A 24282-nucleotide genomic window follows, 5' to 3' on the forward strand; every position below is an offset into this window, starting at 1 on the left:
AATGGTCAATGCTTTATACCAGGGGTCCCCAAACTTTTTACACAGGGGGCCAGTTCACTGTCCCTCAGACAGTTGGAGGGCCGGACTATAAAAAAACTATGAACAAATCCCTATGCACACTGCACATATCTTATTTTAAAGTAAAAAAACAAAATTGGAACAAATACAATATTTAAAATAAAGAACAAGTAAATTTAAATCAACAAACTGACCAGTATTTCAATGGGAACTATGGGCCTGCTTTTGGCTAATAAGATGGTCAATGTCCGGTTCCATATCTGTCACTGCTAGCCGTAACAAGTGATATGACGCGCTTCCCGAGCCGTGACGCATGCATCCTGTGTCACTGGAAGTAGTACTGTACATGAGCGATGCCGCCACATGCAGGACTTCAGGAGCACAGGATGTGAATGACCACTAATGAAAGAGGTGCCCCTTCCGGAAGTGCGGCGGGGGCCGGATAAATGGCCTCAGGGGGCCGCATGCAGCCCGCGGGCCGTAGTTTGGGGACCCCTGCTTTATACATTTGGTACACTTAATCAACTATTTGGCATATCAAACTTTAAGCACTTGATACCACACCAAAATATCAATTAATTTAAAAATTAAACCAGACAAGAAATCCAGAAATAAAAAATAACACAAAAAATTTAATTTCAAAAAGCATACCTCCTCAAAAATTCCAATGCTTATTCCAAAATAATAACAATGAGAATATCATATGAAGACTTATGGGATATAATTAAATCATTTTTTTCTTATGAGGAAAACACGCACCTCTTAGAAAACACTCTCAACAAACAATGTAATCCTCAAAAGTTGGGGTGGGGTGGGCAAATGAAGGGAGAAGGAGAAAAGAGAATATTGAATATATGCGTAACATTTATTCCTGGAGATTATACTTAACCTCCTTCACCAATCTGATGCTGATTGAAAAACACTGTTACATTGGGAGAAAAATTCTAAATACAATAAATTAAATTAAAATTAAAAATAATTTAAAAAAATTTTTAAATGTTCCTCTTGATATTGACAAAGCAAACCTCAGAAAAACGGGGAACTATAATCAAGAAGATAAAAGCAAAAGTTAAAGAATTAGAAGACAGATAAATTTTATAAATCTAAAAGTTATCTTTGAAAGATATTAAAACAGCAAATCTCTATCTAGAGTCACTAAGAAAAAGAGAAACACAAATAGATACAATTAAAATTAATATGTTATATATCTATTTTATTAAAAAAAAATTAAACTGCACAGAATTTTCTAGAAAAATATTATGAAATTTGCCTCATTCAATGGCAGATAACCTGAGAAAGTAAGCCTGCCACTTACTAGCTGTGTGAACCAAGAAAAGAAGCCAGTCTGTGCTTACTCACAACTGTACCTGATGTGGGGGACACCTCAAAGGCTTGCTGGGTCAGCTGAGAGAGTGCTCTTGTAGGCAAATGACAGAGCGGGGAAAATGTTTACAACATATGACATAGGATGAGCTCCTATTAATTAATAAGAACAAAATGAACACAGAATATTAAAAAAAATGCAAAGGACAGGAACAATATAAACCCAAAAGAAATAAGACTGCCCAGTAAATAATGTACTCTGCATAAAATCTCTGAGCTGAGCTGGGTGGGGAAATGGAAGGAAAACTTCTATCATTCACTCTTGATCAAAATAAAATTTGACTGCATTCTTGAGGGGCAACGTGGAAATATGTACCAAAGCCTTAAAATATAGTATCTTTTGATTTATCAAATAATTTCCTAGAGCCCTGGCCGGTTGGCTCAGCGGTAGAGCGTCGGCCTAGCGTGCGGAGGACCCGGGTTCGATTCCCGGCCAGGGCACACAGGAGAAGCGCCCATTTGCTTCTCCACCCCTCCGCCGCGCTTTCCTCTCTGTCTCTCTCGTCCCCTCCCGCAGCCAAGGCTCCATTGGAGCAAAGATGGCCCGGGCGCTGGGGATGGCTCTGTGGCCTCTGCCCCAGGCGCTAGAGTGGCTCTGGTCGCAACATGGCGAGGCCCAGGATGGGCAGAGCTTCGCCCCTAGTGGGTGTGCCGGGTGGATCCCGGTCGGGCGCATGCGGGAGTCTGTCTGACTGTCTCTCCCTGTTTCCAGCTTCAGAAAAATGAAAAAAAAAAAAAAAAGAAAAAAAAAAATAATTTCCTAGAAATTATCTTAAAGAAATTGAAAAGAATATAAACAATTTAGCTTCAAGAATGCTTACATGATGAAAATTAGTGATAATCTAAACATTCACCAAAGAAGATATTAAATACAATGCTACTATTCTGTTAAGAATCATACTGTAGATTAGCACTTATTGACATAGAAAACCACTAATTCTCATAGAATGGTTATAAAATGAACAACAAACTGGATGACAGAAATTCCCTCAATAATACCCCAAAGCAAAAACTGCATAAGCCATATTACCACAATGCAATTAAAATATATGCAAAGTAAGTCACAGGTAAAGAAGAAATCAAAACTGCAATTTAAAAACAGCTATAAAATGAGAATAAGAGAGTATTATATAGCAAATATTATTAAATAACAGCCAAAGTTATAATCAGAAGTAAATTTATGAAGTTAGGAAAATGAGTAACATGCCTAAAGAAAATAAGAAGAAAGAATATATAAGGTTAAAAGCAGAAATTATCAATATAATTAAAAATATCAATTTTAGAAGTAATCAAATTCTACTTTCTACAGATATATTCAAAACCTCACACCCACTGCTGAGGAATTTATAAGAGTAAAGAAAGATATATCTATATAAAAAAATTTAATGCAGGTGTTTTTATAGTTCTAGTTTAAAAGCTTCTTTAATAATATAGGGGAAACATGCCAGATTTAGTAAGTGAAATAAATAGGCTTTAATATGACTATAAAAATGTGCATTAGAGTTTTAAGCTGAAGTCTCAACCTCTGTATAAAATTATGGTTACTTGTATGGTCATTAGGGAGAAGGTCCCTAAGTTTCATTAGATTCACAAAGATATCTGTCTGTGACCCTAGAAAGGTTAAATGCCGCTAACAGACCTCAAAATAATATCCCTGTGCTAATTTCTCAGTGGTGACATCATGGGGATTTTAACTTTCTTCTGTATGCTTTTCTCTAAATTACTAACTTTTATATAATAAACATGTACAGTTTTTCCTAATAAAGAGGAAAATTCATTTTTCATTATTGCTTGTATAATTTTAAAAAGATACCTACTGTCCCCATAAGTACAGACACACAAACACAAAAAACCCAGCTCAGCAGTCTCAGATACAGAATAGAACATCTAATTCTGAGAATTTTTCAAGTTATTTCAAAGAACTAAGCAATTACAAGAGATTAAAAGGATGCTGTTCCTCAAATTTAAAAATATTTGCTTCAAACAAATCATGGACTAGATAGAGCAAATCCTGCATATGACTGCCAGTTCATCTTGTCATTTTAATCTAAAGTGATTCTAGATATTTCTTTATGCCTATATTTTTTATTGAAATCTTTTGAATAAAGGAAAACATAAGTTTTCTGTGAAGTGGAAAAGAGTGTGTAAGTGACAACAGTGAGTGTGTGTTTCAGGTATTTGCCATACTAACCAGTTCCTGCAGAGAATGAGGAAGTGGCAAAAGCATCACTTTGGGTTGGTTGAAAGCCTGGGATCAAACTCTCAGCTGAGCCTCCAAGCTTCTCAGGATGTTTGCCTGGAAGGATAAAACACCAATCAGTCCATTCCAGTAAAATCCCATATACATATACACCCCCAGGGCACTCTCTGAACTGCCTTCTATACTTGACTCATTTTTTACTGCATATCGTAACACCTCAGCCATTGAGAGGACCTTGTGTACTCACTGCAGTAACTGACAGAATAGCCTAAGAAAGGGAAAAAGGTTTTAAGAATCAAGAGAGCCCTGGCCGGTTGGCTCAGCGGTAGAGCGTCGGCCTAGCGTGCGGAGGACCTGGGTTCGATTCCCGGCCAGGGCACACAGGAGAAGCGCCCATTTGCTTCTCCACCCCTCTGCTGCGCTTTCCCTCTCTGTCTCTCTCTTCCCTTCCCGCAGCCAAGGCTCCATTGGAGCAAAGATAGCCCGGGCGCTGGGGATGGCTCTGTGGCCTCTGCCCCAGGCGCTAGAGTGGCTCTGGTCGCAACATGGCGATGCCCAGGATGGGCAGAGCATCGCCCCCTGGTGGGCAGAGCGTCGCCCCTGGTGGGTGTGCCGGGTGGATCCCGGTCGGGCGCATGCGGGAGTCTGTCTGACTGTCTCTCCCTGTTTCCAGCTTCAGAAAAATGGAAAAAAAAAAAAAAAAGAATCAAGAGAGACCACATCATTCTTGCGAGAGAAAAAGTGTTCCGAAGATTGGCTGCACTATAATGTATATAGGTGTAATTAACACTACTGACCTGTGCACTTAAAAGTGGTTAAGGTGGTAATTAAAAGTGGTTAAGGTGGTAATTTCTATGTTATGTGTATTTTACCAAAATTAAAAATAATAACAGCAAAAAGAGACAGAGCCAAAAACCCAAATCTGTTGCATATTACTCAGAGCAGAATGCCTCCAGCCCCCACTTAATCTATTTATTTTTATATAAATGATGATCTGATTTCCACACTGGAAACAGTTTAGGAGAGCAAATAAGAAAAGGGAAGTGGTGGAGATGGCAGTAGTGAGAGGCTGTGAGGGACAACAGGCACAGTCACAGCAGTTCATGTGAAAATCAACAGCTGAACAAGAGAGGCAGGAAATTATTACAAATAGACAAAAGAATTTAAAAAATTTGGGCAGGTCACTTCATTGAGTGTAAAAATACTACAGTTTTTAATAGTCCTAAAGGTATTTCTTTAATAGTCTAGACAATAACTGGCACATATAACAATGAAATAATTTGGTAATGAGTCATCAAAGAAAGTTAAATTCTATGCCCCAGCCTCTACTTGAAAAGACAAGAAAGCAATACAAATTTTTAAAATATATAATTTTCTTTTCTTTTTTTTGCGGGAAAGACAGAGACAGAGTGAGAGAGACAGAGAGAGGGACAGATGGGGACAGACAGGAAGGGAGAGAAATAAGCATCAATTTTTCATTGTGGCACCTTAGTTGTTCATTGATTGCTTTCTCATATGTGCCTTGACCAGGGGGCTACTACAGCAGAGTGAGTGACTCCTTACTCAAGCCAGTGACCCCACATTCAAGCTTGTGAGTCCCCGCTCAAGCTGGTGACCTCAGCGTTTCAAATCTGGGTCCTTTGCACCCCAGGCCAATGTTCTATCCACTGCACCACTGCCTGGTTAGGCAAGATATAAAATTATAGTTAAAGTGAAAATGTTTGGTCAAAATTCTACCAGTTTCTGGTCATTCCTTTACTACCTATGCTCTTGTCTACACTGAGATCCTCTATTTTTGAACTGCATCATATCGTAGAACTTTCCTAGAGTTTGTACTGCTGTTTTCCAAAGTGTGTGTGTATCTCCTGCTTTCCAAATTAAACTGTGGATTTGCAAGTAGAAATGGCACCTTCTATTTATTTGGCCACCGCAATAGTAAGAGAGAACTCTGATCATAGAGACTCAGTTTCCACATGAGGGCACACTCTCATGGGTCTGCATTTCTAACTTTCTGGGACAATAAACCCAGTTAGGATAAGAGAACCATCACACTTGTACTACCATACTTGACATTCTCATCCTGATCTATGCTACCCAATCTTGCCTAAAAGTTCCCCTTTCTTGCTGTTACCTACAACAGACCAGGGTTTCCTGAGGATGAAGACTTCAGTGCTCTTGTAAAAATACAAACTGATTTGCATTCATAGTTCAAAATCACATTGTAAAGTATAAAAATGTCAAATCACTATATTGTATCTTGAAACTAATATAACCAATATAAGACTATATACCAAATGCAACTGAATAAAAATAAACAAATATATGAATAAAAGTCAAACCTTTGTGGGAACCAAGCCTACATTTTACAAGGTTCAAGAATCACAAAGATTGGCCCTGGCCTGTTGGCTCAGTGGTAGAGCGTCAGCCTGGCCTGCAGAAGTCCCGGGTTCGATTCCCGGCCGGGGCACACAGGAGAGGCGCCCATCTGCTTCTCCACCCCTCCCCCTCTCCTTCCTCTCTGTCTCTCTCTTCCCCTCCCACAGCCGAGGCTCCACTTGGAGCAGGGATGGTCCGGGCGCTGGGGATGGCTCCTCAGCCTCTGCCCCAGGCGCTAGAGTGGCTCTGGTTGCGGCAGAGCGATGCCCGGGAGGGGCAGAGCATCGCCCCCTGGTGGGCAGAGCGTCACCCCCTGGTGGGCAGAGCATCACCCCCTGGTGGGCGTGCCAGGTGGATCCCGGTCGGGCGCATGCGGGAGTCTGTCTGACTGTCTCTCCCCGTTTCCGGCTTCAGAAAAATACAGGAGGAAAAAAAAAAAAAAAAGAATCACAAAGACCAACTACTCACCTTCCCCCAACTTGGCAAAGTCCTTGTTTAGCAGTTCTTCAGCTGTGAGTTTGGAGAAATTGTCATCATCAAAAGGATTCCACGTAGACCCTTCTGAAGGATTATAAACGTTTTGCTGGGAGGTCCGAGGAGAGCCTGATGGCGTGGTGGTTGCAGACCTAGGTAGGTTCCCACCCCCACGAAATAAAAAGACATAAAAAGTTGAAAAGTCATATAAAAAAGTCAACCTATTTTCTCTTTGTTTCAAGGTCAGATTCTTTTCTGAGTCAAACCATTATTTTACACAGTGGTTTTCTAAAAGAGCCTTTCACAGTAACTGGACTGTTTCCACAGAACCCATTCCCCTGTGTAAAATAAATGCCTCCATTTCCTTCATGACTCACTATCTCCCACTACTTCTTTAATCTCCTGCTTAGATTTTTGGTCCCGTCAGCAAGTCCTTTCAATTCACGATCCCAAAGCAACCTATTCTTAGGCTTGTGCATCTTATGGCACCCACTGTAACCCACAGTTACGGACTCCAGAGGGCTGGGACCGATGCCTGTTCAAGCTGCCTCCCATCTGTCGGATCTAGCATGCAAAGAACAAAGAGCCACTATCAGTGCTCAGCACCACTGTTCAAGAGAAATAAAGATAGTTACCGCTATCTTGTGCTTCTATGTATCATTATCTAATTTTAAGCCTCTCTTGACAATGCCCTTTGCATTTAGCTAATGAATTAAATATTTTTTTAAGTGAGAGGAGGGGAGATAGTGACACAGACTCCCGCATGCACCCCAACAGGGATCCACCCAGCAACCCCCATCTGAGGCCGATGTTCGAATCAACCAAGCTATCCTCAGCACATGAGGTTGACACACTTGGACCAACTGAGCTATCCTCAGTGACTGGGGCCAATGCTCAAACCAGCTGAGCCACTGGCTATAGGAAGAGAAGAGAGAAGGAGGAGAGAAGAAGAGAGAAGGAGGAGAGAAGAAGAGAGAAGGTCGCTTCTCTTGGGTGCCTTGACCAGGAATTGAACCTGTGACATCTATATGCTGGGCCAACGCTCTATCCACTGAGCCAACTGGCTAAAGCCAAATTAAAGATTTTTAACTTGACAGTTCATAGTTCCAAGAAAGCATTTACTCCATAAACACTCATTGCAATCTACTTTATATCAGGTACAGAGCCAGTCAGTAACTGGATTTACAAAGGGTGATTAACACATAATCCTTGTCTTAGAATAACTCTCAGGTTAGGTCAGCTAGATATACTCAGACAGACACACACATAAATAATGATCATATAATACAATGTGATACATGAACAACAAAATTATAAATGACACCAGAGGAAGGGTCAGAGAAACAGTAACCTCTGACATGGATCTTGATTGATTAATAAGCATTTCCTTGGTAGACAAGGACAGTGCAGTTAAGGAAGAGAACATAGGATGAACAAAGCCCTTGTGAAGTTGAAAAATGACAAGTCCACCAATGTAATACAATAGGCCTTGATCTATTAACCAGTGAGCTCAGATATTATCCAGATATTATCCCACAGGCAATGAACGGGGAGCCAATGAAAGATTTTTAGTGTGAAACCATGGTTGAAGCAGGAGTTTAGAAAATACTCTGTAAAGCATGGAATAGATGAGAGAATGGAAACAGTGAGGCAAGCAGAAAATTATTTCTTAAGATCAGTATATGGTTTATGCACTACAAGAGCATTCTTATTAAACACAGATGCATACCACTGCATACACATCTACACACATCGACTACATATGCAAAGAATCACATAGTAACAGCCACGGCAGACCTTGCCCCCAAAGTAGGGATAAAGAAGAAGCAGCACATACTTGGACTTATTGAGACTGGCCTCAGCTGCAGCTGCCTGGAGCAGCTGGGTTGACTTGCTGGCAGGGACCCCAAAGACTGCACTGTGGGTTACGTCACTAAGAATCCGCCTGTGTCCAGCACGCTGGGTCTTGGGAGATGATGGAGGGGTGAGAGATCCGAGTTTCTGTCCCTGGGAAGCAGGAGGTGGGGTTGTCTGAACCGTTGGCTGTTGTCTTACTGGGGCTTGAATCTGCTAGAAAGAAAGATGAAAAATGTTCCAAAATAAAGAAAAAAGGAAGAACAAATAAACAGATAAGCATAACCAAAAATGCCATGTGAGAGCTAACACAAACTCCAAATGACTGACTTTATCAATAATACCCAGAAAGAAAAAAAAAAGACTAGCCTTTGACAACCTGAACTGCAACTTTGGGACTGATACCAACATGGTATTTATCTGGTACTTATACATAAATTTCAATCTTCATCAGCAACAATATACAGGGAAACTATATGCAATTTAGTCCAGAGCATAAAATTACTAGATCTCTAAAGATCTAGAATGTATCCTAAAGGACCATTTTCTGCCTCTGGGATCACACAGGAACTGTTCAGAATGTCTCCAAATGGTGGGCTTTAACTATTCTACAACCATAGTCAGAAGCCAATGAAGCCAGACCTTCAGCTAAAATACATTTGAGCTGAATGGTTTCTGCTAAGAGAAAACTGAGTCTCTGATATAGCTCAGACTGCTGGTTAGGAATAAGTTAGGTAGAATTCCACTGTGATGGATAAACAGAAGTGCTGTTTTTGTTCTGTCGTTAACACTATTTCATTGGTATGACAGGTCTACAAATTTTACTGTCTGTGGCAACCCCTGAGAAAATGTACAACACCGGGCAGTGAGATTAACTTTCTCTGTCAGTTTGGAAATGGCATTAAAGAACCAAAAAGAGAATACAATAAAAAGGAAGATAAAAATTTAAAAGCCCTTGTTGATTAATCAATGGCAACTGTAATTGAAAAAAATTTTTTAATAAAAATAAATGTAAAAAAAATGTCCTTGATGAAAACTGAGCTAATAACACAAGAACCCTTTAGATGTGAGCCATTTTCAGAAGGCAGGACAACTGTCACCACAGGAAAGCAAACATGGCTACATGGTTAGTCTTGAAGCATAAGTCACAACCTATCTACAAAGTACTTGATCAAGAAAACGAACACAAAAAAATGTTAAGAAGGCCAAAGAATACTTTTCCCTAATTCTATTAATCCAAAGACAAAATGACTTTAAAATATTAAAAGCACTGGGTGTTTATCCCTTCCCTCCAGTCTCTCATCTCTGACTAGAGCTGCCTCTCCAAGCTACAGCTCAGTTCCCACATCCTGTGTCATCAGGGGTAGGCCCGGAGAGAGACTAAGCAAACCAGAGCGTCCAGCCCTTGGGCCAGGATGCTGACAACCTGGAATTTTCTGCCCTTACACTGACTTACACTTTGAATTTTGTTGAGACAGGCTATATGCATGTGTGAGCACACAGTCACTTCACCAATAGGCTGAATGATACAATATAAGGTTTTAATATCAATCAAACCATGAGCAGAGGGTAAGGCCGCTGACTTGCACCTCCGAGAGAGAAGCAGAGAGCTCTGTGAAGACCACAGCTCCAGCTCCACAATGTCCTTCAAGGGTCCATGACTGCAAGCACCAGCCTGAAGCCAATACCCACGGGGACCAGAACATTTTTAAGGACAGAAATAGCCTGACTAGGTGGTGGCGCATTGGATAGAGCATCGGACTGGGATGCGGAAGGACCCAGGTTCGAGACCCCGAGGTCGCCAGCTTGAGCTCGGGCTCATCTGGCTTGAGCAAAGAGCTCACCAGCTTGGACCCAAGGTCGCTGGCTCCAGCAGGGGGTTACTTGGTCTGCTGAAAACCTGCGGTCAAGGCACATGTGGGAAGGCAGTCAATGAACAACTAAGAAGTTGCAACGGGCAACGAGAAACTGATGATTGATGCTTCTCATCTCTCTCCGTTCCTGTCTGTCCCTGTCTATCTCTGCCTCTGTTAAAAAAAAAAAAAAAAAAGGCCCTGGCCGGTTGGCTCAGCGGTAGAACGTCGGCCTAGCGTGCGGAGGACCCGGGTTCGATTCCCGGCCAGGGCACACAGGAGAAGAGCCCATTTACTTCTCCACCCCTCCGCCGCGCTTTCCTCTCTGTCTCTCTCTTCCCCTCCTGCAGCCAATGCTCCACTGGAGCAAAGATGGCCCAGGCGCTGGGGATGGCTCTGTGGCCTCTGCCTCAGGCGCTAGAGTGGCTCTGGTCGCAACATGGCGACGCCCAGGATGGGCAGAGCATCGCCCCCTGGTGGGCAGAGCATCGCCCCTGGTGGGCGTGCCGGGTGGATCCCGGTTGGGCGCATGCGGGAGTCTGTCTGACTGTCTCCCTGTTTCCAGCTTCAGAAAAAAAAAAAAAAAAAAAAGGACAGAAGTAGATTTGCTTGTTTCCTGGAGTCTGCTGTTCATGACTTTGAAAAGGGTGATAACTGTTGAGTCTCTTTAATCTGAAGAGTTCAGACCTGGAGAGCATTTCCCTCCTCTCACCTAGAAGAGGTATCTGCATTGGGCACACTGAGAAACAGAGGCTTCCACCATGTAGACACCGTACCCTGACATAGCAATCTCCTAATACACACCAGCTTCAACCTATGCTCTAATCCTCCCAACAACCATGGCACGCTGATAGTTTCATTCCCATTTGATCTAAAAACGTGAGAGTTGAAAAGGACCTTAGAGAACACAGATTCAAACTCTCTCACTTAATAGGAGATGAGGCCAAGGTCCCCTGAGGCTAAGTGCTTGCCCATGGTCACAGGGTCAATTGAGGACAGAATCCGTGTTTCTTGACTGCAATCCAGTACTCTCCTGCACCATGATGCCCCCTCATGCAAAGACAGAATTATGGAGGGAAGGAGGGAGACAGGCCACAGGGGAAGAAGAAGCAAGGCAGACTCAAATGTCCATTTTACAAAAGATTAGTTTAAATAACAAAATAGATAATTATAAAAGTAGTGCAGCCACATTAAGAAATGTAAGAATATAGACAAAAGGGGGGGAACCACTTAGACTTCCGTTCTACCACTCTAATACACAACTGTTCTCACCATCTCATATCTTTTATTGGTCTATTTTTAAATATATACTGTTCCCATAATTTCACATCTCATTTAACATTATCTTATAAGCATTTTCATTTTGTTGCACAGACTTTATCATCATGATTTTTAATGGCTGCAGTTGGGTTCTTGAACAATTTAGGTTGATTCCATTCTTTTGGCTATTATTAATAAGGTGGCCATAAACATCTGTAGCACATGGCCCTTTTCCTTTGCATATTTTTGCTTTAAGATGGCTGTAGTGTATATTTTACATTCACTTACTTGCTTGTCTAGTTAAGTCCTGCCAAAGGTCATTGGAGAAAGAGATGGTCAAAGCTGGGAAGCTCTCAGGCTTCTGGCACAAACATGTTCTGCTCCTGTTCCCTCTCCATCCCCTTAACCAATTACCACTGAGCGTAGTGGTCAAAACATTTTATCAGTCAAAGAACAGGGAGAAGGCTCATAATTCATTCCCAAGAGAGTGGATGCTTCTGTCCAGGGAAAGCAGAAAGAGCCTCACAAGAACTGTGGTCAGTGGCAGTCGATCATTTCACCCCCCTGGATGAGGATCTGTTAATATTATCATCCTGGAACCCAGATCAGGATCTTCTGTCCTTGTCTCAATTCCTCTGCTATCAGTCTGTGTGCCTCAGGTAATACTTTCTAGGCTGAGCGTCAGTTTCCAATTCCATTAAATGAGGGGACTGGACTAGATAATTAAGATCTCAACTGGCTACATCACATAATAATTTTTTAAAAGCCCCTTTTCACTTAACAAGAGGAACTTCATCTCTTGTTAAAAATAAAGAGAGTAGCTATCAACCACAGGCCTGTGGAAGACTGAGTTGTTTCAGAAACCAACGTGTAAAGACACTAAACACACACTTAGCTGAGGCTCAAACAATCTCTTTACAGCACTGCTTCCTTTTGAAGGAATGTAGGTTTTCTGGTTTAAGATGGTCAACAAAATTCTATTAGAAATCAATCCTCAAAAAGATGGTTTTCGCCCTGGCCAGATAGTGCAGTTGGTAGGAGCATTATCCCAGCACACAAAGGATGCAGTTTCAGTCCTCGGACAGGGCACAGATAGGAACAAATTAATGTTTCTCTCCCTTTCTTTTTCTCCTTCCCCTCTCTTTCTCAAGTCAATAAATAAATTTTTAAAAAAAGGACAGTTTTCTACTTCTCCTTCATTCATCTAGTAGTTGGACTGCCCTGAGAATAAAAGAGTCGCTGTAATACTCTATTGGCTGGGTATGTAAAATGTCTTTTTCTATCACTACAAAGTCATCTATCGCTATCACTTAGAAAACTGTGAGCACAGAATTAAGGGCACTTTTAAAGGCCAAAGCACAGCATGCCTGAGAATGATGAAACAGGAGAGGTCTATTAGGAGAGGATGGAGGGATTCTGATGCTATCTATACTCAGCCATTATCTACAAATGGACATGCCTGATTTCTACATTGGTAAGATGGCTCAAACAATACTTAGGTACTCTGGTGTCCAGAGGAATCAGGTCATGGCAAATGGTCCTAAGCAAGCAGGTCCCCTTGAAGGGTGCTGTACAGTACACTTGAAGGGGCCAGTAATGTCGTCCAAGACAAAGAATATAGACAACACTGACAGGACTCAGGGTGAATGTGGGCACTCACACAAACCTCCAAAGACAGAAAAGGCCACAATGGTCAAACTTCCTCTTGAAGAAGGAAAAGGGACTAATTCTAATCTTACTAGGCCCTTGACTGCTCAACACAAGAGATAATGAACTGTTCTTTCTGCCAGCCTAATTTCAAAGTAATAAATAAAAACATTCATCTTCATCAGTAGCTTAGAATCATTTTTTTAGAAAACCTCTGTCATCTGTAGAAAACCTTATCCTGATCATGGATAAATCAAGAAAAGATCAAATATTTTAACCACAAGGGTGGGGAATCAGCCAGCCCCAGTCCAGAGGCCACACCAGCTGCTACAGCCTCTTTCCCAAGCCCTCACTGCATACTCCTCTTCTGTCATGCTGAGTGCTGGCTGATTCTCACCGCTGGCTCCTGCGCAGGGGACAGCTGCGGGGCTGTGGCCGGCTGCGCCTGCGGCTGCTGCACCGCTGCCACAGTGGGCTTCTGCTGCAGGGTGGCCTGCTGAGTCAGCAGCTGCTGTGGATGCAGGGTTGTGGCCAGCTGCTGTTGCTGCTGCTGCTGCTGCTGCTGGTAGAAGTTCTGTATCAGCTGCTGTTGAGAGCTTCCTTGGGACACCACAGGGAACTGGGCAATTGCTGGCTGCTGGGGTGCTGGGTGTACTGCCTGAAACTGAGCAGGTGAAAGGGGCAAAGAAATGAGGAGGTAAATAAATACCTGTCTCATAATGATATTCCGAATGCCTTGGTAACCACTAAGACCAGGCTGGAGCCCAAGGCAAGGGAAGGCAAAAGTCTTTTAGCTTAGCCTGAAACTCATGAGGGGAACATGAGGGCATTAAGACAGCAGCACCTTCCACTGCCAGGCTCCACCCACTACACTGCACTGCCTCCTGTGCTGAAGATTGGCTTCCAGGTGGGTTCTTTGCCTCACCTGAGGGGGTCCATTTCACCGCACATCTGTGACTCCATATGCTGGAGTATAACAGAAGCTTATAAATGATCTCCCAGTCACAGAAGTAATCCCCTTTATAAAGGGATGTGGAAGTAGCCAAGATGGAAATACCTCCCTAGATGAACAGGATAAAGCAATGATAACATTGAAAAGAATAACCTAAATGTTAACCCAGCTAAGAAAGGCATCTCTATCTAAAAATTATTTCCTAATAGCTTTATCTTTATTAACTCTCCATATTTAAACATTCAAAATATTCAGACTACTACATTTAATAACATTTTATTTTATATTGGTAATGAATTGTATTAAGTTATATTTTCTTGTAAACATCCTAAAAATAAAGAAACTTCTTTTAAGTCTGTGTGTGTGTGTGTGTGTGTGTGTGTGTGTGTGTGGTAGAGACAGATAGGGACGGATGGACAGACAGGAAAGGAGAGAGATGAGAAACATCAATTCTTCATTGCAGCTCCTTAGTTGTTCATTGATTGATATCTCATATGTGCCTTGACCGGGGAGCTACAGCAGACCGAGTGACTCCTTGCTCGAGCCAGCGACCTTGGGCTCAAGCTGGTGAGCCGTGCTCAGACCAGATGAGCCCGCGCTCAAGCTGGTGACCTCGGGGTCTCGAACCTGGGCCCTCCACATCCCAGTCCAACACTCTATCCACTGCACTGCTGCCTGGTCAGGCTCTTTTAAGTCTTCCTATTCCACACTAAGGACTATGTGCTAGGCATACAAATAGAGCTCAAACAAGAGCCTACTGATGAACAAAAGTCAAGCTCTTATCTTTGAACATCCTATATAGTGTCATTTCATTATACAGCTAGCTGAAAAGATACTGTTTGCTTATTGGGGCAAAGTTAAAGGGTTAGAAAAAAAGCAGATGTCAGTAAATAGCTGCCTATTTATAACTGTAAAATGCTGGAAACAACCAAATGTCTATCAACAGATTTAACTTTGAATCTATGTAAATATTTTAACAAAATTAAACCAAAATTTACAAAGCAATAACTAAAAATCAAAAGTACAATGAAGCAAAGAAACTTGTGTGTCAAATGAACAGCCAAACTCCCCCCAAAATAATGTGCTAAATTTAGAACAGGCAAACAAATCTTAAATTATTTTCAATAAGTCTATTGGTATTGTTATCTTAACCTATCAACTATAACTCAATTAAGTAATTGTTAATGTTATTAAAAATCAAGATTTCCAGACTAGAAAAATATAGATTCAAGAAGTAAAAAAATAAAATAAAACCCAAGAAGTTAAACAAAAATCCTGTAATTACACATCTGTATTAGGAATATAAATTTGCATTCCTGGTATATATTTTATTAACAAAAAAATATATATTTCCTAACTACTTTCCACTGAAAAGGTCTAAAAATAATAACCAGCCCATTAGCAAATAAGTATCCCTAGCACCAAGACTGTGGTCTCTAAATACCATTGCCATGAAAAGGAAACAAAGCTCCGTAGGGAAATGGCTGATTCCAGGGTAAGGGCAGAATGAACCTGGAACAGCTTGTTATATTGAATAGTAGCAAGGAGACCCTAAAGACTACTGGAGCTGCAGCCTACAGACCCAGAAGCCAATTTGAAGAAACTTCACTGGACAAAGTTGGGATGATCTGAGCATCAAAACAGACAAAACTTTAAAAACTACAACACATGGAAACATACCAAATATGTTAAGATACAAAAGTTCGTAATGATACTAAAACAAAAACCTCATTGTTCATCTTTGGATGACACTAGGAAGGAACAAGCTCATTCTGAAACTGGTAAACACAGGAAAAGGATCATGCATTTATCCTGCCTTTTCTGCATAAACAGTACCTCAGAGAAATCAAATAGTTGATGAAAAGTTCTTCATAAATTCCAGCCCCTAAATGAAGAGGGAATGCTGGAATATCACCATTTTGCCATCTCTAATGAATTAATGGACTTAGGAAATGATCAGCTATGACTGCTGAACTGATGGGGAACATCTAATGAATAGATCAGATGGACAACACCAAACCCACTGATTGATCTTAATATTATTAAAAGAGAGGACAACCAGACATTATATGCCCCTGATGTGATATAACCAGAAAAACAAAGAACAAACTGAATGGAATATTGAGCAAGCCTCAGGAAATTGCCAGTTTACACGGGGGATGGGGAAATATATTAAACATCACCACAGGGATGCTGTCAGCCAAATCCAGAATATGGAAAATTCTACAGGATAAGTGACCCAGTTTCTTAAAAAAAAAGAGAAAGACAAAGTGGGGAGGGAAGTGGGAGTGGGTGTCTGATTAAAAGATAACAGATATACTAATTGCTATAAATGAATATGTTTCAAAGTAAAAAATGTGAAAAAAAACCATGAAAAGATAGTAAAAACAAAAAACATATCACAACTAAATACAACATATTGACTTTGGGTCCTGAATCATACAAGCCAACTTAAACTATGAGATATGAGAAAGGGTTAAACAGTACTGTATATTTGATAAGAAATTGTTATTTTGTTTCAGTATGATAATGGTGCTATAGTTGTTAGACAAAAGAAAGAGTTATTAAGAATTAGCTCCCTTCCTGAGATTACTCAGGAGAGGGATTCCCCCATGGCTGAGAGGAAAGGTGAAAGGAGTGCGGAAGTGACTGCTCCACTACCCAACGCTTAGTATCTGCATCTGGGAGAAGCAGTGATCTGACCGCTTATGGCTCTCTGTGCCTTCCCAAGGCAGATTCCTGTACCCAGTGGATCTTTTCACATTGATGACTCAGATATACAAAGCAGAGGTCAGACTCTTGACCACCTTCTTACCTGTTGGGTCTGGGTCTGCTGCTGGGGCTGGTAAAACGTGCCTGCTGGCTGCTGTGATGGTGGTGGTGGCTGTTGCTGCTGTGGCTGCTGCTGCGGCTGTTGCTGCTTGAGGAAGAGTTGCTGCTGGTGCTGGGGAGTGGCCTGGGCCTGACTGGGCAGACCCTGGGCAGGAGTGGAAGGTGTCTGCTGTGGGGTGGACGGGGCCTGTGGCTGCTTAGGCTGGGACTGTGGTAGAGGCTGGCTGGGTGGGAGCTGGGTTTTTGGTTGGGGAACACTGGTTAAAAGACCAGGCTGATTGCTCGATCCTGCAAAAAGAATAAACTTCATATAAGGGCTCCAAATTCTTCCAGACAAAATGACTTCCCTTCTTGCCAAAGTAAGAAAGAGTGGGAAATAAGTGGATAATCCCCAAATCCATGTGCTCGTCACTGTCTTTGTACCTGGAAGGCCCTTCCTTCTTGTTAAACTATGTGCTTTATATTTTTCAAAACAAGGTTCTATACTTGCCTCCTTCAGAAAGACTTCCTTTATTCACCACCCCATATAGTCAACTACTCCTTTGGTCAGTATCCTGAGTATCTAGCTACAAATTCAATTAGCCTTGGCTGCTACTCTATTATAAACACCATCTTTGCACTTGGCATGCTGCAGAATAAAAGCATTCTTTGATGTTTTATATATAGATTACACAATCCCCCTCTGGATGCCTTTTAAGTAGATGGCCACCAAATTCACCAAAAGCAGCTTCCTGATACGGGAAAGGATGGCTGAGTTCAGTGACTTGATAATTTGGATCAATCCTATTTATGAAACTAAACTCAGTGAACTCACTAGAAACAGAATACCAAAACACAGATTGGTGACAGATATGACAGAGACAGCACTGAGGAATCAATTCCTCTATGTTAAAAAGGGTTTTTTTTTTATTCCTTAAAAGCAAAAAGAAGTATATGAAATAAAGAGGTAGGAATGGAATGAGTGGACCAAGCCACAAAATCAGGGCCAAGAATAGAAAAAAAAAGAACAGGCTTCAGTGGTCTTGGTGATCTCTTGCAGAAGTCAATGATAGGCCTTCCCTTTTGCCAGCACTCTGCCTTACAATGTCAATGACAGCTCACCCCTTGCTCCTCAAGGAAAACCATTACTCTTTTTCTTTTTCTTTTTTTTTCCTGAAGCTGGAAACGGGGAAGCAGTCAGACAGACTCCCGCATGCGCCCTACCGGGATCCACCCAGCACGCCCACCAGGGGGCGATGCTCTGCCCATCCGGGCGTCGCTCTGTCACGACCAGAGCCGCTCTAGCGCCTGGGGCAGAGGCCAAGGAGCCATCCCCAGTGCCCGGGGTCATCTTTTTGCTCCAATGGAGCCTCGGCTGCGGGAGGGGAAGAGAGAGACAGGGGGGGTGGGGTGGGGTGGAGAAGCAGATGGGCGCCTCTCCTGTGTGCCCTGGCCAGGAATCGAACCCGGGACTCCTGCACGCCAGGCCGACGCTCTACCACTGAGCCAACCAGCCAGGGCCAAAACCATTACTCTTTATGTGCCTCTGCATGCCACTCCTGAAGCAGTAGTATCCAGTTTTCCAAGACTTCTCTATTAGTCAGAAAAACAAAGAGGTGTATCAAGTTTCAAACCACCCCAGGAACTGACCTGTAGCCTGAGGTGGGGGCTGAACTGTGGCCCTCTTTCGAGGTGTCAGGGCTGGCTGGATGGGAAGGATTCCTGGGTTTGGTTGAGTCTGTCCTGCTTTAGGCCTCTGGCGGGGTGCAATGGAAGTCTCTGTGGTGGGAATGGGATCTGTCAGTCTAGAAAAGGAAAAGAAAAAACAAAGAATCATATTATTAAAAAGGGAGTGGGTGTTTAATTAGGGAGGAGCAGATAGAGTACATAATGAATTAGCTTTCCCCTCCACACTCATCCAAACCTTCCAGATCTGCTTAATCAACATTTTCCCAGAGGGTGTTATGTGTTACTAGATGTTATGAATAAAGGTTTCATTGGTAATTAAATTCTAACATACTGATCAAAATACTGAGGAGATATCTTTCCAGCTGAACCTTTCATGTGTGAATACACATAGAGAACTTCAAGAAAGCACTATATGGAATGCAGTGTTTCTCAAATTTATTTGACCTTGGGACCCTTTCACTTAGTACTTCTTAGAATTTCCCAAAACACACTTTGAAGCAGGCGGTTTTCAGATGTACAGGGAACTCAAACTCGGTTAGAACTAGCTGTCCAAATGGTCTTTCTGTTGTAAAAGGTATGCAAATAAATTAATCCAATAAGGCAACTAAAAGGAATAAGTAAATAATTCAAGATGAAGGATTTGGGGAGTGTGACAGGAACTCCTCTTCATCCAATACATGTATTTGCTTTTTTCATGGAAATGCAATACTTAGTGGACACAAAGTTACCCAGAGTAAAAGGCAGACTGCCCCATCTCTCTTGTATCAGGTGTGGCCATGTATCTAAATTCTGGCCTAATGTGGGATGTAAGCATACTGGTATGCAGCAGTTTCTAGAAACCTTAATAAATAACTGGTACATGCCCTTTGTCTCTTTTCTTCTTTAATCATTCCTTAATCCTGCTACTTGGGATAGGGATGCTGCCATATTGGTCAATGAGGTCATGGCCGAGGGATGGTAGCATGGTGAACTTGAAGAAGCCAGGCACCTGCGGGCTTCGTGGACAAGAACTGCCCTACCAGCCCTGGACTACTTACCTTCAGACTTTGTTTACTTCTGAGGAAAAAAAATTTTATCTTACATAAGCCACTGTAATTTTGGACTTTCCATAACTCATAGCCAAATCTAACCCAAATTAATATGGGGAGCACTGCTGTGTGGTCCACTTTCTTCTCATTATGGTGCTAAACTCCAGGTGCTGACTTCCATTCATTTAGAGCAGTCCAGGCAGCTGGCTACTACCCAACTCAGATCAGAGCAGTTGTCCTTTGAAAATGCACTTTAGGCAGTATAGCTGAAGTTAAGGCCAAAATAAACAAGCTTCATGAATATTTTCAAAACATGTCTGGTACAGCCTCTATGAAATGCAAACCGGGAAGCAAAGTGATTGGTCCCATGTCCTTCCCCATGACATACCTCCAAAGGTATTCCATTTTGGACCCTGAGGCTTTTCACTAGCATCTTGCTAGAGCAGCAATTTTCAACCTTTTTCATCTCACGGCTCACATCAACTAATTACTAAAAATCTGCAGCATTCCAAAAAATATATTTTTTGCTAATCTGACAAAAAAAACAGGTATAATTTTGATTCACGCATACTAATGGCTACTGTTGTGTTGGCTGTTGTCATTTTTTTATTTGACAATCTAAGGAAAAAGAGGTCAGTGTCCCTGACTAAACAGGTATTGCATGTCTTAAAAATTCTTGCAGCACACCAGTTGAAAAATTGCTATGCTAGAGGATAGTTAACTGGTAATATAAAAGCTATCACATTTGGGAAGGATATAATCTGGTAAAGGGAGGTGGGAAGGGAAATAGGGCAGCTGTTGAAAATGTGAGAATGTGAAATGGAGAAAATACCTACGTCAGGAGGCAGATGTGAACACTGAATGCATCAACGTCTGTGAGACCATTTAATAAAATGCAGAGTGCCTGAACTATCAGTTTGTATGGGTCTCAATATGTTACATGCAAACACAGACCGTGAAGCCAGGAGATCTGACTCTAAGTTGTCCTCTGTGTGACAAGTAGAAAGAGCATGGGAGACAGAGGTCTGGGTCTTTTACAAACTGCATTGCAACTAACTGCCTTGGACAACATACAATTCTGAGTCTGTTCCTCATCTGTAAAATGAAAATAACAACAACCTCATAGGTTTATTTTAAAGGAGGAAAAAGCCATCTTATTTATGTAAAGTGCCTTCCTATGGTATCTGGTGTAAATAGTGCTTCAATGAATAGTGGCCACTTTAAAAATAGATTTAGAAAAACTCATCTGTCAGGACTGGGGAGTAAATATGATAATGCAAATGAAACACTTAAATTATAGAGAGAATGACCTGGACCCAAATTTCTTGGCTATCACATCTGTGTACTCCCGCAGCATTATTGAGTTCCATACGAACTAATAGTTTGGGCACTCTACAGTTTATAAAACAGTTTCACGGTCATTTATGCATTTGATTTTCAAATCTGTCTGATGATACAGGTACTACTTTATCTATTTTACACAAGAATACCAGTCAAATGTTAGTCATTGTTATCATTTTTATAAATGTATACTTAGCCAGGACATACCATTTTTGGGCCTAGTACAGATGGCCATAAACCCAAAATACTAAGCAATTAAATAAGCCCCAGAAGCAATTCCCAGGGGTGAGAATGGCAGACTTATACAAGAAATAAACAAACTACAAAGTAACAACATAGTATAGTTCATTAAATTTGTAAAAACCAAAATCTCATTGCTCTGGAGCCAAATCAATAGGCAGTCTATAAATAGTCAAGAATTTCTTTTTAACGTGGAAGTTATTTTACTGTTCTATAAAAATTCACATATTCCCATCTAGGAATATTTTGTTGATAATTTGCTGCTAATGTTTCATTGCCATGGGAGTGTGACAGAAAAAAGAAGGGTATAAATTTCTCTGGGACTACCCTCCAAATCTGCCATTTGGAAGGCAAAGCAGTCATGAGGATGTATCCTGCAGACTTTCAAATACAAGGGGTACAAAATACCAAGTGTCCCAGCTGCTGTGCTCCTGAAATCCATTGCTACCTGTGTTTGCCCTGAGGCCACGCTTTCCATAGGCTGCTGCTACCCAGTCTTACTATCCTAACCTCAGAGATATTAAGTAAGGTAGAGACACGGGACTCTTCTAGTAGCTGACTTTTTTTTTTTTTGTATTTTTCTGAAGCTGGAAAGGGGGAGAGACAGTCAGAAAGACTCCGGCATGCGCCCGACCGGGATCCACCTGGCACGCCCACCAGGGGGCGACGCTCTGCCCACCAGGGGGTGATGCTCTGCCCCTCCGGGGAGTCGCTCTGCTGCGACCAGAGCCACTCTAGCGCCTGGGGCAGAGGCCAAGGAGCCATACCAGTGCCCGGGCCATCTTTGCTCCAATGGAGCCTTGGCTGCAGGAGGGGAAGAGAGAGACAGAGAGGAAGGAGAGGGGGAGGGGTGGAGAAGCAGATGGGCGCTTCTCCTGTGTGCCCTGCCGGGAATCGAACCCGGGACTTCCGCACACCAGGCCGACGCTCTACCACTGAGCCAACTGGCCAGGGCCTGGTAGCTGACTTTTTTTTTTTTAATTTTTTTTTAAATTTATTCATTTTAGGGGGGTGGGGAGCAGGAAGCATCAACTCCCATATGTGCCTTGACCAGACAAGTGCAGGGTTTCGAACCGGCGACCTCAGTGTTCCAAGTCGACGCTTTATCCACTGCGCCACCCCGGGTCAGGCTGGTAGCTGACTTTTGACTCAGGATTTCCTGATACCATTGGCTTCCTTAAATTGTGTGGCAATTTTTAGGTCATTTGACCCAACTTTCTCCCCACTTTGTCTGGGTCAGACTTATCTTGCCTTCTGATGGCTCTCCCAGCCTTTTCTGGCTCCCTCTCTATTTTCTTTCACAGGGGCATTTCTTCCCCCTCCCAAATCCTAGCTTCTTTAGTCCTCTCTTAGCATCTGCTTCTTGGAAGACCCTAGGTTATACAGAATGTGATTAGCTAAGACCCACAGGCTCTTTGGCTATTCATGGACTCCATGCTCTGACCTATACTTTCCCAATGTGGCCAGGGCCATGGTGAGTAAAAAAGGAAAGGGAGGTGGAGGGCTAGGGTGCTGAGGGAGGCTAAACAAAGGGCAGGACACCTGTTTTAGACACTCTTGTACTGGCAATATTTAAAGTCTGCTGTTGCCTCATCTCTGAATGCCCCTGCGCCTATTCCCAAGCAAAGGAAACAGCTGTGGAGTTTCTGATTCCCTTTCAAATGCAGATCACTGTATTTCATTATATTCTTCCTGTACTCCCAAAGGATAGCTTCTGCACAGAGGAGACAGGGCTGGCTTTCTTGTGCTGTGCGGCCTCTTGGCCAAGGCAGTCGAAGAATCAAGAAATACCTGGCAACTTCCCCTGCTACAGAGGTGACAGAGGACAACAGGTACCCAATAAGGCATTTCTTACCTGGCCTTTGGCTGGGTCTTCTTTGCAGCTGCTTCACTGGCTTTCACTGGTTCAGGAAGCTTTGCAGGAATGGGAGAGTTCTACAGAATTGAAAGAAAAAATTTAAAAAGGACATCACAGATTTCTTTATAAAAGAATAACCAGCATGACTGGGCTGATGGAAATATGTGCTGAGATTCCTCCAGAGTGGCATCAAGACCCTGATCGGGAAGTTAACCAAAGCATGTCCCACTGAGCTCAACCCCAGTCAGGGAGGAAAGTATCTGAGGAGAGGACAGAGCAGCCTGTATGCAGCATGCTCCTCCACCATCCTTCTCAACCTTTGTGTGGCTGAAGTCACTGAGGCTTGATGTCAATACCCTAATTTCCCCACAGCACGGCTTAGAAGTGAGGTTATGAAAAGAATAGAAAGAGATGTCTGTAACCTCTTACCGTTAAAGCTCTCAGCTAGATATTAGAGACGTTAGAGCTGATTAGTGCGCCAAACCAGGGTGCATTCACCCTTCTAACTAGAATGATGGGAGAAGACCACAGCCATAGCATGTCCAGTTGCTGAGCCAGCACCCCTTTCCTGCACGAGGCACTACTCAGTCCACAAGCCAGCCAGAGCCCCTCTGGCTTGGATTCTGCACCATTCATCTAACACCATCTCTCAAGGGAGCACAAGCAGCCCCTAACCACAAGACCACTGCTTACCACTGCTGAGCAAGTATCAAATGACTTGAGACTTGTGAAGCTGGCTTACTAAAAACTAGTTACCAATCTGAATGCTTCCAATTATATTTCCTGTTATCTAATTTTATGAATGGAAAAGTGGGATAGTAAAGTAAACACGACTGTGTTAGGTTACTGTACAGTATCCCTTGTACATTTTATTCTGGGAAACATGGCAAACAGAATACTAGTAATGAAACTGTATGAATGTCCAGTTTCCTTCCCGTTTTCCAGGTAAGGGTTATTTGTGCAGAAAATGTCTCCTGGCTTCTCTTTTACCCTCCAAGTATTCCCTCTCCCACTTATGTGACTGATAAGACAGAGAAAACTGTGAGCTTGCCTGGCTCACCCTTGCTCTCCCTCCTTCAGGGATGAGATTGTCTCTCAGGAAGCAGGTGCTCACAGCTCAGTCAGAAGGCTCTTCTATTAGGGAGCCTGACTGGTCAAGCTACATTCTGACTCAGTCTTATAAGTGATAGATCCAATATCCTGACCTCCATCTGAATGCTCCCCACCTCTGATCCACATGTGAGAGTAAAAGTAGAGTTATTTACTACCCCTCAAAATGATATTAGAAGTTCATTATT

At 42.4% G+C, this 24282-nt stretch overlaps 1 protein-coding gene across 14 annotated transcripts in view; it reads right to left on the reverse strand.

Moving 5' to 3' along the window:
* Positions 1-24282, reverse strand: part of AAK1 (AP2 associated kinase 1) — a 224210-nt gene that overhangs the window by 38087 nt on the left and 161841 nt on the right. For 9 of the 14 annotated variants that reach the window (XM_066267313.1, XM_066267312.1, XM_066267306.1 and 6 more), the window contains exons 10-16: positions 22982-23061; positions 18479-18633; positions 16833-17137; positions 13463-13729; positions 8289-8521; positions 6446-6603; positions 3593-3697 (exon numbers count right to left, since the gene is read on the reverse strand). In XM_066267313.1, coding sequence (XP_066123410.1) covers positions 3593-3697; positions 6446-6603; positions 8289-8521; positions 13463-13729; positions 16833-17137; positions 18479-18633; positions 22982-23061 — 1303 coding nt within the window. The remainder of the gene's footprint in view (positions 1-3592; positions 3698-6445; positions 6604-8288; positions 8522-13462; positions 13730-16832; positions 17138-18478; positions 18634-22981; positions 23062-24282) is intronic. The other 5 variants (XM_066267314.1, XM_066267304.1, XM_066267317.1 and 2 more) reach the window with 3 other exon arrangements.

The sequence above is a fragment of the Saccopteryx bilineata genome, chromosome 3 (genome assembly GCF_036850765.1).
Source record: "Saccopteryx bilineata isolate mSacBil1 chromosome 3, mSacBil1_pri_phased_curated, whole genome shotgun sequence".
Classification (NCBI taxonomy): domain Eukaryota; kingdom Metazoa; phylum Chordata; class Mammalia; order Chiroptera; family Emballonuridae; genus Saccopteryx; species Saccopteryx bilineata.